At 53.8% G+C, this 14437-nt stretch overlaps 1 protein-coding gene and 1 pseudogene across 1 annotated transcript; both read left to right on the top strand.

The window, feature by feature from the left end:
• Positions 1 to 785: 785 nt before the first annotated feature.
• Positions 786 to 3503, top strand: LOC135306068 (cilia- and flagella-associated protein 251-like; the record flags this gene model as incomplete). The annotated part of the gene is made up of 4 exons (XM_064429629.1): positions 786 to 905; positions 2504 to 2701; positions 3092 to 3214; positions 3284 to 3503. Coding segments are annotated over 4 exons (654 nt in total), but the record flags the coding sequence as incomplete, so codon positions are not given.
• A 566-nt stretch (positions 3504 to 4069) lies between these two features.
• LOC135306042 (cilia- and flagella-associated protein 251-like) lies at positions 4070 to 6295 on the top strand (annotated as a pseudogene).
• Positions 6296 to 14437: the final 8142 nt, after the last annotated feature.

Below are 14437 nucleotides of genomic sequence, written 5' to 3'. Positions count from 1 at the left end.
GGAGTAGGAGGAGGAGGAAGAGGAGAACGAGGAGGAGGAGGAGGAGGAGGAGTAGGAGAAGGAGGAGGACAAGAAGAAGGAGGAGGAGGAGGAGGACAAAGAGGAGGAGGAGGAGGATGAGGAGGAGGAGGATAAAGTGGATGGGATAGTTGCAGGTGGACGAGGCTGAGGAGAAGGAGGACAAGGATTACAAAGAAGAGGACGAGAAAAAGGACAAGGAGGAGGAGGAGGACACGGAGGCAGAGGACAAGAAGGAGGAGGACACGGAGGAGGACGAGGAGGAGAAGGACGATGAGGAGGTCGAGGAGGATGATGAAGAGGAGGAGGAGGAGGAGTAGGAGTGGGATGAGGATGAGGATGAGGACGAGGACGAGGAGGTCGAGGAGGATGATGAAGAGGAGGAGGAGGAGGAGTAGGAGTTGGATGAGGATGAGGACAAGGACGAGGAGGATGAGGATGAGGACGAAGAGGAGGAGGCGGACGAAGAGGACGAGGAGGAGGAGGAGGAGGACGAGGAGGAGATACAGGAGGAGGAGGAGGAAAACGAGAATGAGGACAAGTAAGAGGATGAGGAGGATTAGGAGGACACAGAGCACGAGGAGGAGGAGGAGGAGTATGACAAGGATGAGGAGGACGAGGAGGAGGAGGACGAGGAGGAGGAGGACAAAGACAAGGAGGAGGAAAAGGCGGAGGACGAGGATGAGGAGGACGAGGAGGAGGAGGAGGAGGAGGACCAGGAGGAGGAGGAGGAGAAGGAGGAGGAAAAGGAGGAGTACGAGGACGAGGAGGACGAGGAGGAGGAGGACAAGGAAGAGGAGGAGGAGGACGAGGAGGATGAGGACGAGGACGAAGAGGAGGAGGTGGATGAAGAGGACGAGGTGGATGAGGAGCAGGAGGAGGAGGAGGTGGAGGAGGAGGAGGAGGAGGATGACGACGACGACGATGACGACGAGGACGAGGGAGGATGAGGACAAGGAGGAGGAGGAAGAGGACAAAGAGGACGAAAAAGAGGAGGACGAGGACGAGGAGGACGAGGAGCAGGAGGACGAGGAAGACAAGAAGGAGGACAAGGAGGAGGACAAGGAGGGCGAGGAGGACACAGAGGATGAGGAGGACGAGGAAGAGGAAGAGTTGAACGAGTAGGATGAGGAGGAGGATTAGGAGGAGCAGTAGGAAAAGGAGCACAAGGAGAAGGAGGAGGAGGTGGAGGACAAAGAGGAGGTGGACATGGAAAAGGAGGAGGAGAAAACGGTGGATGAAATAGTTGGAGGAGGACCAGGCTGAGGAGAAGGAGGACAAGGAGTATAAGGAAGAGGACGAAAAAAAGGACAAGGTGGAGGAGGAGGACAAGGACGAGGAGGAGGAGGAGGAGGAGGAGGACGAGGACGTGGAGGATGAGGAGAAGGAGGAGGACGAGGATGTGGAGGACGAGGAGGACGAGGAGGAGGGGGACGAGGAGGATGAGGAGGACGAGAAGGAGGAGGAGGAGGACGCGGAAGATGATGAGAAGGAGGAGGAGGGAGAGGAGAACGAGGAGGAGGAGGAGGATGAGTAGGAGGAGGAGGAGGACAAGGAGGAGGAGGAGTAGTAGGAGGAGGAGGACAAGGAGAAGGAGGAGGAGGACAAAGAGGAGCTGGAGGAGGATGAGGAGGAGGAGGATAATGTGGATGGAATAGTTGGAGGTGGACGAGGCTGAGGAGAAGGAGACAAGGAGAACAAAGAAGAGGACGAGAAAAAGGACAAGGAGGAGGAGGAGGACACGGAGGCGGAGGACAAGAAGGAGGAGGACACGGAGGAGGACGAGGAGGAGAAGGACGATGAGGAGGTCGAGGAGGATGATGAAGAGGAGGAGGAGGAGGAGTAGGAGTGGGATGAGGATGAGGATGAGGACGAGGACGAGGAGGTCGAGGAGGATGATGAAGAGGAGGAGGAGGAGGAGTAGGAGTTGGATGAGGATGAGGACAAGGACGAGGAGGATGAGGATGAGGACGAAGAGGAGGAGGCGGACGAAGAGGACGAGGAGGAGGAGGAGGAGGACGAGGAGGAGATACAGGAGGAGGAGGAGGAAAACGAGAATGAGGACAAGTAAGAGGATGAGGAGGATTAGGAGGACACAGAGCACGAGGAGGAGGAGGAGGACGACGAGGAGGTCGAGGAGGATGATGAAGAGGAGGAGGAGTAGGAGTAGGAGTGGGACGAGGATGAGGATGAGGATGAGGAGGATGAGGACAAGGACGAGGAGGATGAGGACGAGGACGACGAGGAGGAGGTGCACAAAGAGGACGAGGAGGACGAGGAGGATGAGGAGCAGGAGGAGGAGGAGGAGGAGGAGGAGGACGACGATGACGACGACGATGACGACGAGGACGAGGACAAGGAGGAGGAGGAGGAGGAGGACAAGGAGGACGAAAAGGAGGAGGACGAGGACGAGGAGGACGAGGAGGAGGATGACGAGGACGTGCCGGACGAGGAGGACGAGTAGGAGGACGAGGAGGAGGATGAGGAGGAGGAGGAGGAGGCGGAGGAGGAGGAGGAAGAGGAGGAGGAGGAGGAGGAGGAGAAGGAGGAGGAAAAGGAGGAGGAGGAGGAAGATTTGGAGGAGGAGGAGGAGGATGAGGACGAGGAGGACGAGGAGGTGGAGGATAAGCATGCGGAGGATGAGGAGGACGAGGAGGAGGAGAAGGAGGGGGAGGAGGAGGAGGTGGACGAGGGGGAGGAGTACGACGAGGAGGTCGAGGAGGAGGATGAAGAGGAGGAGGCGGCCGAGGAGGACGAGGAGGACGAGGAGGACGAGGATGAGGAGGATGAGGAGCAGGACGGGGAGGAGGAGGAGGGGGCGGAGGAGGAGGACGACGACGACCAGGAGGAGGATGAGGAGGACGAGGACGAGGAGAAGCAGAAAGACGAGGCGGAGGAGGAGGACATCGAGGAGGACGAGGAGGAGGAGGACGATGAGGAGGAGGAGGAGTAGGAGGAGGAGGAGGAGGAGGAGGAGGAGGAGGAGGAGGAGGAGGAGGAGGAGGAGTAGGAGGAGGAGGATGGGGAGGAGGAGGAGGAGGAGGAGGAGGTGGAATAGGAGGAGGAGTATGAGGAGGATGAGGAGGACGAGGAGCAGGAGGAGGATAAGGACGAGGAGGATGAGGACCAGGAGAAGGAGGAGGAAAAGGAGGAGGAGGAGGAAGATTTGGAGGAGGAGGAGGAGGATGAGGAGGACGTGGACGAGGAGGATGAGGAGGAGGAAGAGGGGGAGGATTAGGAGGACGAGGAGGAGGACAAGGAGGAGGAGGAGGATGAGGACGTGGAGGAGGAGGAGGAGGAGGAGGAGGAGGAGGAGGAGGAGGAGGAGGAGGAGGAGGAGGAGGAGGAGGAGGAGGAGGAGGAGGTGGAGGAGGAGGAGGAGGTGGAGGAGGAGGAGGAGGAGGAGGAGGCGGAAGATGATGAGAAGCAGGAGGAGGAAGAGGAGAACAAGGAGGACGAGAAGGAGGAGGACGAGTAGGACAAGGAGGACAAGGAGGAGGACAAGCAGGTGGAAATGTGGGTGGACGAGGCGGAGGAGGAGGACATCAAGGAGGACGAGAAGGAGGAGGACGAGTAGGACAAGGAGGACAAGGAGGAGGACAAGCGGGTGGAAATGTGGGTGGACGAGGCGGAGGAGGAGGACATCGAGGAGGATGAGGAGGACGAGGATGAGGAGGAGGATGAGGAGGAGGACGAGGAGGAGGAAGAGGAGGATGAGGAGGATGATGAAGAGGAGGAGGAGGAGTAGTAGGAGTGGGACGAGGATGAGGATGTGGACGAGGACAAGGAGGATGAGGAGGAGGAGGATGAGGACGAGGACGAAGTGGAGGAGGCGGACGAGGAAGATTAGGAGCAGGAGGAGGAGGAGGAGGAGGAGGAGGAGGAGGAGGAGGAGGAGGAGGAGGAGGAGGAGGACAACGAGGACGAGGAGGACGAGGAGGTGGAGGATAAGGATGAGGAGGATGAGAAGGACGAGGAGGAGGACGAGGAGGAGGACATAGAGGAGCAGGAGGAGGAGGAGGAGGAGGACGAGGACGTGGAGAACGAGGACATGGAGGACGAGGCGAAGGACGAGGACGAGGACGTGGAGGACGAGGAGGACGAGGAGGAGGAGGACGAGGAGGATGAGGAGGACGAGGAGGAGGACAAGGAGGAGGAGGAGGAGGAGGAGGAGGAGGAGGAGGAGGAGGAGGAGGAGGAGGTGGAGGAGGAGGAGGAGGTGGAGGAGGAGGAGGAGGAGGAGGAGGCGGAAGATGATGAGAAGCAGGAGGAGGAAGAGGAGAACAAGGAGGACGAGAAGGAGGAGGACGAGTAGGACAAGGAAGACAAGGAGGAGGACAAGCGGGTGGAAATGTGGGTGGACGAGGCGGAGGAGGAGGACATCGAGGAGGACGAGGAGGACGAGGATGAGGCGGAGGATGAGGAGGAGGACGAGGAGGAGGAAGAGGAGGAGGATGATGAGGAGGATGATAAGGACAAGGAGAATGCGGAGGAGGACAAGGAGGAGGAGGACGACGAGGAGGTCGAGGAGGATGATGAAGAGGAGGAGGAGGAGTAGTAGGAGTGGGACGTGGATGAGGATGTGGACGAGGACGAGGAGGATGAGGACGAGGAGGAGGAGGACGAGGACGAAGAGGAGGAGGCGGACGAGGAAGATTAGGAGCAGGAGGAGGAGGAGGAAGAGGAGGAGGAGGAGGAGGAAAAGGACGAGGACGAGGAGGAGGACGAGGAGGAGGATGAGGAGGAGGAGGAGGAGGAGGAGGCGGAGGAGGTGGAGGAAGAGGAGGCAGAGGAGGAGGAAGAGGAGGAGGAGGAGGAGGAGGAGGAGGAGGAGGAGGAGGAGGAGGAGGAGGAGGAGGAGGACAAGGAGAAGGAGGAGGAGGAGGAGGAGGAGGAGGAGGAGGAGGAGGAGGAGGAGGATGAGGAGGAGGAGGAGGAGGCGGAGGAGGAGGAGGAAGAGGAGGAGGAGGAGGAGGAGGAGGAGGAGGAGGAGGAGGAGTAGGAGGAGGAGGATGGGGAGGAGGAGGAGGAGGAGGAGGAGGTGGAATAGGAGGAGGAGTATGAGGAGGATGAGGAGGACGAGGAGCAGGAGGAGGATAAGGACGAGGAGGATGAGGACCAGGAGAAGGAGGAGGAAAAGGAGGGGGAGGAGGAAGATTTGGAGGAGGAGGAGGAGGATGAGGAGAACGTGGACGAGGAGGATGAGGAGGAGGAAGAGGGGGAGGATTAGGAGGACGAGGAGGAGGACAAGGAGGAGGAGGAGGATGAGGACGTGGAGGAGGAGGAGGAGGAGGAGGAGGAGGAGGAGGAGGAGGAGGAGGAGGTGGAGGAGGAGGAGGAGGAGGAAAATGAGGAGGAGGAGGAGGAGGAGGAAAATGAGGAGGACGAGGACTAGGAGGGCGACGAGGGGGAGGACGAGTAGGACGAGGAGGAGGAGGAGGAGGACGACGAGGGGGAGGAATAGGAGGACAAGGAGGATGAGGAGGAGGAGGAGGAGGATAAGGAGAAGGAGGAGGAGGAGGAGGAGGATGAAGAGGAGGAGGCGGCCGAGGAGGACGAGGAGGACGAGGAGGACGAGGAGGACGAGGATGAGGAGGATGAGGAGCAGGACGGGGAGGAGGAGGAGGAGGCGGAGGAGGAGGACGACGACGACCAGGAGGAGGATGAAGAGGACGAGGACGAGGAGAAGCAGAAAGACGAGGCGGAGGAGGAGGACATCGAGGAGGACGAGGAGGAGGAGGACGATGTGGAGGAGGAGGAGTAGGAGGAGGAGGAAGAGGTGTAGAAGGAGGAGGAGGAGGAGGAGGAGGAGGAGGAGGAGGAGGAGGATGGGGAGGAGGAGGAGGATGAGGAGGAGGTGGAATAGGAGGAGGAGTATGAGGAGGATGAGGAGGACGAGGAGCAGGAGGAGGATAAGGACGAGGAGGATGAGGACCAGGAGAAGGAGGAGGAAATGGAGGAGGAGGAGGAAGATTTGGAGGAGGAGGAGGAGGATGAGGAGGACGTGGACGAGGAGGAGGAGGAGGAGGAAGAGGGGGAGGATTAGGAGGACGAGGAAGAGGACAAGGAGGAGGAGGAGGAGGAGGAGGAGGAGGAGGAGGAGGAGGAGGAGGAGGAGGAGGAGGAGGAGGAGGAGGAGGAGGAGGAGGAGGTGGAGGAGGAGGAGGAGGAGGAAAATGAGGAGGAGGAGGAGGAGGACGAGGACTAGGAGGGCGACGAGGGGGAGGACGAGTAGGACGAGGAGGAGGAGGAGGAGGACGAGGAGGGGGAGGAATAGGAGGACAAGGAGGATGAGGAGGAGGAGGAGGATAAGGAGAAGGAGGAGGAGGAGGAGGAGGATGAAGAGGAGGTGGAGGAGGAAAAGGAGGAGATTAAGGAGGATGGAATATTTGGAGGAGGACCAGGCTGAGGAGAACGAGGACAACGAGTACAAGGAATAGGACAAGAATAAGGACAAGGAGGAGGAGGAGGACAAGGAGGAGGAGGACGAGGAGGAGGATGACGAGGAGGATGAGGAGGAGGAGGAGGAGAAGGAGGATTAGGAGGAGGACGAGGATGAGGACGAGGAGTACGAGGAGGACGATCAAAAAACCATCAACGGTCCTGGGATGCCGTGTAGTGCAGGGAGATGGACCACGGATAATCCAATTGGTCCCCATTGAAATCGCAATATTTCGTTTCCCGGCCTTAAGGGAAATTAATTTTCCTTTCGGGCCGGGAAACAAAATCTTGCGACCCAGGAAAGAAAGGCTGACAAACGCTCTGGAAAGGAGATACTATCAAACGAAATGCAACTGAAAAAAAACCCAAAAAATCAGAACTTTTGGAGATTTAGTGACTACAAGGGAATGGCCTGGGAGGAAATGAGATGCAGTACAAAAGTCAAAGAGATGCCAAATCTAACATGACAGATACTGCAAAAGCAGGGGAAAATATCAAGGAGGAAGACATATCTCTGAGGGGAAAATGGCATGGATACTGAAAAAAAAAAAAAAAGGTGAGATTTAGCGACAACAAGAAAATGGACCAGGATGATACGAGGTGCAGTGCAAAGGGCCAAAACATGCCAAAATTAACCTGACAGATATTGCAAAAGCAGGAGAAAAAGTCAGGCAGCAAGACAGAACTTGGATGGGAAGATATGAGTCACATGGCATGGATACTGAAATACAACCCCTCCTCTCCCTTTCTTTCTTGGCATTACACCTTTAACTGTTTTATTATTTCCAAATATTAATTCCTGTATCAATATTGTTTACTGTTTCAATTTTATCAGCACGAATCACACCTATTTATTACACTTTCTTTCCTGTAATAATGATTAGGTTCATTACTTTGCTTCTTTTTGCTTGTTGATAAAGCCAAGCAAGTAGTTTTATTGAATGTATAATTTAACTTTGTGTTGCCTTAACACTCACAGTAAAATAAGACCATTCTTCCCATTGCTTTCTGTGTTCTTTAAATCACCCCACTCAGCTGGCAGAACAGGTATCAGAACCTGATGAAAGCCAGGCTCTGCTGTGATCTAGCTGGGCCCCATGGAATGCAGAGGGCCGCTGTCAGTCCATGGAACCCATGGAAGCAAGGCTCAGATGTGAAAAAGGCGTGCACCATGGAACCCAAGAGTCCCTCATGGAACCAGGGCTGCAGTGTGTCACCGAGGGAGGGACCTCATGGCAGCAGGAGAGCATTGTGAGGCTGTGCAACAACAGGGCACCAAGGTTCCACTGTGACTTGACAGAACCCCATGGATGTGAATGGCCCCAAACCAGGCCAAGAGACACTTCCCAGACAAAGCCCAAGGAGGGGATTTGCTTTATTCAGCACACCAGGTGTGCAGGGATATCTCCTCCTGACAGCGCACACAGGCACACAGCAGATTACAATATACAGTTATACTCTATGCATATTCATGTTTCTCCTCAGAAAAGGTGTGGTTATGTAAACGATTTCTCAGTACTCATTACAATCATTAGCATACACGAGGCACAGGCGCAGTGCACACTGGTGGTGGCACTGAGGAAGGCTCCGCGACTTCCTCAGGGGTCTCCTGATGAAGGCTGGACATCTTTATCACTGTGCCCTTTTCACCTTTCTCCTCTAGGCATGCACAGTCTCTTGTTGGCTGTTTCAGCAATTTCCTCACTGGTTTTAGCAAGCTCTGCCCTTCATTTCTGCCAGTTTTGTTCCCTATTTCTTGCCAAGTTTCATCCTGTGTCTTTAGCTTGTGGCTGAATTTTTGCAAGCTTCCTTATTGGGTGCAATGTCTCTTATTCTTGCCCAAGTATGCCTAGGCAAAGTGCTTTTAACCCTTTCACAGCCACGGACTGGAGAGCCACTCCTGGACACTGGGAGTTCCTGCAGGTGCCTCCACCTTTGCAGCCAGTGAGGCTCCAACCTTGCTGTGAGAGGCCACAGCTTTTACAGTGTTAAACAAACAAGCTGACATCACTGCTAGTGTGGGAATAACTGGTTTAATTCTCCTGTTTGGCTTCTTCCAAAGCCTGGCCAGGGCTCAAGGAGGAACCAAGGGAAGTGACTTTGATCCATAGCCCCAAACAAAGCCAGATGGGGCCTTGTCCAGTTTCCAAACACAGAAAGGTAAATCCATATTTCAGCAGTGAACACATACAGAGATCATATTGCTAATAATGATTCATTAATGAGCAGATACAAATATAACATTTGGTTGGAAGGTTTATCTAAAGGTCAGCTTTGGCTCAGGGCCTGTTGTTGAGGCTTCAGTCAGGCAGGGTCTGACTAAAACAGCCCTAATTAGTTGTTATTCTCTATGTTCTTTGTTACAGCCCACTTTTTCTTGAGACTGTGTCTCTTTTTAGACAAATCTCAGTACTCCATTTCCAGCACAAGGTGTCACAACTACTCTAACATGGATTCATAACACACCAAGTGCTCACACTGCAATGATCACAGTGACTGCCACAAATGCATTTCACAGCAGCTTCCAATTTGGGAGCCAATCCCACCAGGAAGAATTTTCTTCTTTCTGCCACTCTTCTCCTGATCTTTCTATCAAGGAGATTCCTGATGGTTGGATATCAAACCCAGCCCCGACAGACATCCCTGCAACATTCCTGTCCTAGAATAGCCCAGGTTCCTCCCTGGCCAGCAAGCAGATAATCCAAGGCCATGTGGTTCTGCAGAACCCCATTTGTGTTTTTTGGAGCTCACAGGATGTACTATTGGATATTTTCACAGCATCATTTTTTACTACTTCTAATAATCAACTTAGTTTGTTAATGTAAATTGGGTGCAGCCATGCACAGCCAGGGGTTTCCATTTCCCCAGTGGGCCATTGTTAAGGGCATGGAGCACATCTGGGAGATGGGGTCTCCATGGGGACAGGTTCCCATCTCCTCATTTTGTCAACTGCTCTTTTAACAACCCCTTCACCCATTTAACCAATGCTGCACCTTGTGGATTGTCTGGAATATGAAAAACCCAGCAGTCTTAATCACTGTATTTTTCACAATAACAGACAAAGCATTCCGCATCACAGTATAAACAAATCCTATTAAAAAAATGCCAATTTCATCCCTTCCTCCTTTATTCATTATGCACAATTCACAAAGTTTACCACTGACATTTGTGTCTTGACCAGTCCTTTTCTCCAGGGTATTTAGTGTTTACAGTGAGCAGCCAAAGCTGACAAATTATTGTCAGCCTTATTTCACATTATCAATTTTTAATAATATAGATATAAATATAGATAATTGTGTTATATATCATTATTATTATTATATCACTTGCACAAACAAACCTGAGCTCAAGATTGAAACCTTCTTCTGTCACTTCATGTGGCAGTGTTCCAACAATAGTTTTTCCTTCAGTTGGTGCTGTTTCCAATGTGTCATTAACAAAATTCACCCTTGTCTTCCAAAACCACAAGTTTTTTTCCTTATTCCATATGTAATTTTTGGATGCATTTTAAGACATTCAGGGGTTCAGCTTCTTTTAACTGACTGCCCCACTGCTCACATCTGCTCTGACCTCAGCCCATTCCAGAGCCAGCCAACTCCAGGGAAGGGCTTCCCATCTGGGAATTTCTGATGGCACTGATTCCTCACATTTACATTTAAAAATAACATTTTCTTGTCATCTGGCCAGACTGTGCCAGTTTTGTTTTACCATTGGGCAGGGTCAGCACCAAAGACACAGGCACCAACTGAAGGAATCAGTGTCATTTACTGCAGCTCAAAGCAGCAAAGAATCACAAAAGGAGCAGCTCAGCAATGCACCCAATCATCACCACCAAAGATTGCCTGCAGTGATTAAGAAAGATCCCGAACCAGTTACCCTCAGGCTTCACCATCCCCCAGATCCACACAGCAGCTGGGGGAAGCTGTCACAGCCAAGGGCTGCAGAGCCACTCCTGGACACTGGGAATTCCTGCAGCTGCCTCCAGCCACAGGTGAGGCTCCAACCTCGCTGTGAGAGGGCCCAGCTCTGACAGTGCTGGATGAACAAACTGACAGCACTTCTAGTGTGGGAACATCTGGTTTCATCATCCTCTTGGGTTCCTCTCAAAGCCTGGCCAGGGCTCAAGGAGGAACCAAGGGAGGTGACTTTGATCCTTCAGCCCCAAACAAGGCCAGATGTCAGATTTCATGGCCTTGTCCAGTTTCTAAATACAAAAAGGTCAATACAAATTTCACTAATGAGTGGCTACATCTATCACAGTGCTAATGACCATGCATATTTCATCAGTGAACAGATACAAAGATAACCTTTGGTTGGAAGGTTCATCCAGAGGCCACCTTTGGCTCAGGGCCTGCTGTTCAGGCTTCACTCAGGGCTGTTGTCCAGGCCTTGGCACTTCAGGGACGTGGTTTAGTGCTGGGCTTGGCACTGCTGGGTGACCAGCTGAACTGGATGAGCTCAGAGGTCTTTTCCAATAGAAAGGATTCTGTGATTCCGTGATTCTATCTGCTGAATTCAGCTAGGTCCATGTTAGTAGCACTCATTTGCTCAGAAAGTCTCCGCTTGCTCAGCTCTTGTGGCCTGAGGCTTCAGCTCCTTCAGCTACTGGTGCTAAGCTGTTCATGCTGAACGAGACGACTTGGAGAGAACACAGTCCATCCAATTCGGTCTGGGACACTGGGAGGGGAGGGTGTGGAAACAGAAGCATTGTTTGGTGTGGCCTTCTCTCTGCCCTTCATGCATTTCAGTGCTTTGAACCAGCCAAGAGCTTTTTCCAAGAGTGCAATGGAGCAGCTGCTCCTGCTCCCAGGTCTGGCTCTCTCCAGTCTCTGACCTTGCCTGGTTTTGTCCCTCATGCTGTGCCCTCTGTTCCCCCAGGGCTCGGTGGCTGCTGCCCAGGACTGTGGGACTGGCTCAGATCCAGTGGTCGAGACCCTCCTTGCTGTGGCCTTGGAGCTGCCTGAGCTGCCTGGGCCTTGGAAGCTCCCCATGGACAGGGAGTCCCCAGCTCCGTTCCTTGCACAACCTCCAGGAGCCCAGAGCTGCCATCTCAAGTCCCTGCTGGCCCTGGGGGCTCCCAGGTGCCTCAGGCTGCTGTGACACCGCTGCACACAGGAGGGAAGAGTGGCAGGGGCTGTGCTGAAAGTCAGCTCCATCTGCTGCTGCTGCTGCTGATGCTGCTGTGGGGTCATTTGTCCAGCCGTGCCCCAGAGTCAGGGATCAGATCCAGGCCCTGCTGCTGCTCCCTCGGGATCAGCCCCAGTTTGGGTGTTGCTGTCAGGGCCAGCAGGAGCGGTGGCTGGAGCAGCAGGTGCTGACAGTGCCCCAAGCCCCGGGGCTGGAGGGGTCCCTGGGCTGGGCTGGGAGGGAGCTGCCCCTTGTTCTCCCTCTGCCCCAAGCAAAGCTGGGCCAGGCACAAGTGGGGCAGCACAGCCACCAGGGAGCCTGCGAGTCTCTTCCAGCCCTGGCTGCTCAGAGTTTGGGCCTTGGAGCCTCAGGTGGCCAAAGGCAGCTGCTCCTGGTCTGTCTGGGTGTGCCCCCGTGTTCAGCAGTGCTGCTCCATCAGTCTGTGCCCAGCAATGGGGAAAAGCCTCAGCCCTGCAGGGCCAGGAGCTGCCGGGCTCTGCCTGAGCAGCTCAGCCAGCAGGAAGGGAGCTGCTCCACATGGGAACCAGGAGCAAAGGGCTGCAGCACCTCGTGCTGGGGCACAGCCCAAATTCTGAGAGGGAATAACGGAGTTATTCATGTGCATTGGTGCGTCAGCACTGCAGGTGCTGTGCCTGCAAACACAGGGTTCGAGATCTGCAAAAGAATTCTGCAGCTCTTGACTGGATCAGGATGTCAGCAGTGCTGAACTCCAGCACAGTCCAAATGAAACACTTCACACCTCTGCTCCTATCTGCTAGATTTTTTTCTTCAGGGTATCCAGAGAAAAGGAAACAGAGGAGGAGCCTACATTTTCATTGTTTATCAGAAATATTTCTCTTTTTGGTGTACATTCCTTTTGCAGGACGAGTTCTCTGTTAAAAACACTGGACAAAAAAGAAAAAAATATGAAAGATAAAACCAAAAAAATAAATGTGTAGTGAAAATCTTCGGTAACTTTGGATTAAGAGGCAACTAATCTTTTCAAGAAGAGAAATCAGTTACTCTGTAAATGTTCTGATGGCATGGATTCATCTTACTGACCTCAGCATCCCTTTTTAAAAACATTCAGGGTTTTGTTTGCAATATTATGTTATTTTAAATTGTGATTGAATCAATAGGAAATTGAGAGATCTACCATGAATTTATGCATTACTGTGTCTTGAGTGTAAAAATATTGCAGTTTGAAATTTGGATTTAAAGTGTTGCAAATGAAAGTTATAAATCCCAATAGATTGTGTGACAGCAGCTTTTCCTAGAGGATGTGCAGCACTCCAAGGACTTCATCAGTGGGGTTGGGGGTACTTGGACCTTTGTCCTGTGCCACTCTGAGAATGTCATAGAATGGAACTTCACCTGCCACCAAAGCTCCTTGGACCTTGTGTTCCCCAGGCAGGCACAAAGTGTTTGTGCTGCTCCCCCTTTTGCACAAACCAAGAGAGAGCTGGGATTTTTCCAAGTCTCGTGTCTGCAATGGGCCATATTCCTAGAGAAGCAGCAGCCCATCCCGATGAATATGGTGAGTTATATGGATGGTTGTGAGCTCCACTTCCTGCCTAGAAATCCTGAAACTGCTTCTGAATGCTGCTCCTTCAGCTCTGGGACACCTTCTCACACAGAGCTGGGGAAAAAATCCCCTGGTCTCTGGCTAAAGGGTGAGTTATGCCAAAGTTAGAGCTCTGTGTGAAGTCTCTATCCATCCCTATCCTATTAATATACCAATATGTGGGGGTGTGCATGGATGTGTCTTGTACACAAAGGAAGGAGTGTGCAAGCAACGGTACTGACACTTTCACTGTCCATGTTCATCCCATACCCATGGGTACAGAGACATTATGGAAACCCTGGCACACACAGACCCTTCTGTCCCTGGATACAGAGACATCCAAGAGCCCCTGGCACACACAGACCCTTCTGTCCCTGGGTACAGAGACATCCAAGAGCCCTGGCACACACAGACCCTTCTGTCCCTGGATACAGAGACATCCAAGAGCCCCTGGCACACACAGACCCTTCTGTCCATGGAGGATGGAGCATGGCAGGTGGGGGTGGTTGGTGGGCAGCGAGTCCTGGACAGCAGGCCAGACCCGGCTCCAGCCCTGCCAAGCCCTGCCAAGGCTCAGTACCAGCTCCTCTGGAATGGGAAAGCCCTTCAGCATTGTCCCTGCCCAGAGGGGCAGTGCTGGCCTGGCAGCACAGGTTGTTTTCCCCTCAGGCTGCAGGAGATGAGAACACAACACTTGCCAGCACTGAGTGCGAGGCACAGCTCCGGGTGCTCCCCATCAACCTCAGCTCTGGGAGCACTGTCTGCCCCAAGCTCCAGGGGCTGCAGTGGGAGCCCGGCTGGGCTCTGCCCTGGGGCCATCCTGCAGGGACAGCTGGAAACAGGGAGCATTCAGCTGCCACAAACAGCCAAGCCAGGGCTGCAGGGCAGCTGCTCCAGCCCGGACTGCACTGCTGTGTGCTGTGCTCTGGGGCTGGGGCTCCCCACACAGGGGACTGGACTGGAGTGCCAGAGGACACAGAGAAGCTTCAGCTTCAGCCTCACTGAGGTGGGTGCATTGGCTGGGAAGAGTGGGGAGGCTCAAGGGGATTCACAGAGCTCATCCTGCTGCAAGGAAAAGGGAGTGGGAACTCAGCAGTGAGGAGAGCTGAGGGCTGGAGAGTGGCTCTGAATGACACTAAAATGCCACTGGACCTCTGAAACACTGCTGCTCCTCAGCCAGTGACAGCATGAGTCCCTAAACCTGGGGCTCAGCCTTCCTTGTGGTCAGGGGCATCAAGATAGGCAACAGAGTGATGGAGACAGCAATGGGCTGGCAATTCACTGGGG

Source organism: Passer domesticus, chromosome 8, assembly GCF_036417665.1.
Source record: "Passer domesticus isolate bPasDom1 chromosome 8, bPasDom1.hap1, whole genome shotgun sequence".
Lineage (NCBI taxonomy): Eukaryota > Metazoa > Chordata > Aves > Passeriformes > Passeridae > Passer > Passer domesticus.
This window is presented reverse-complemented; position numbering and strand designations above follow the sequence as displayed.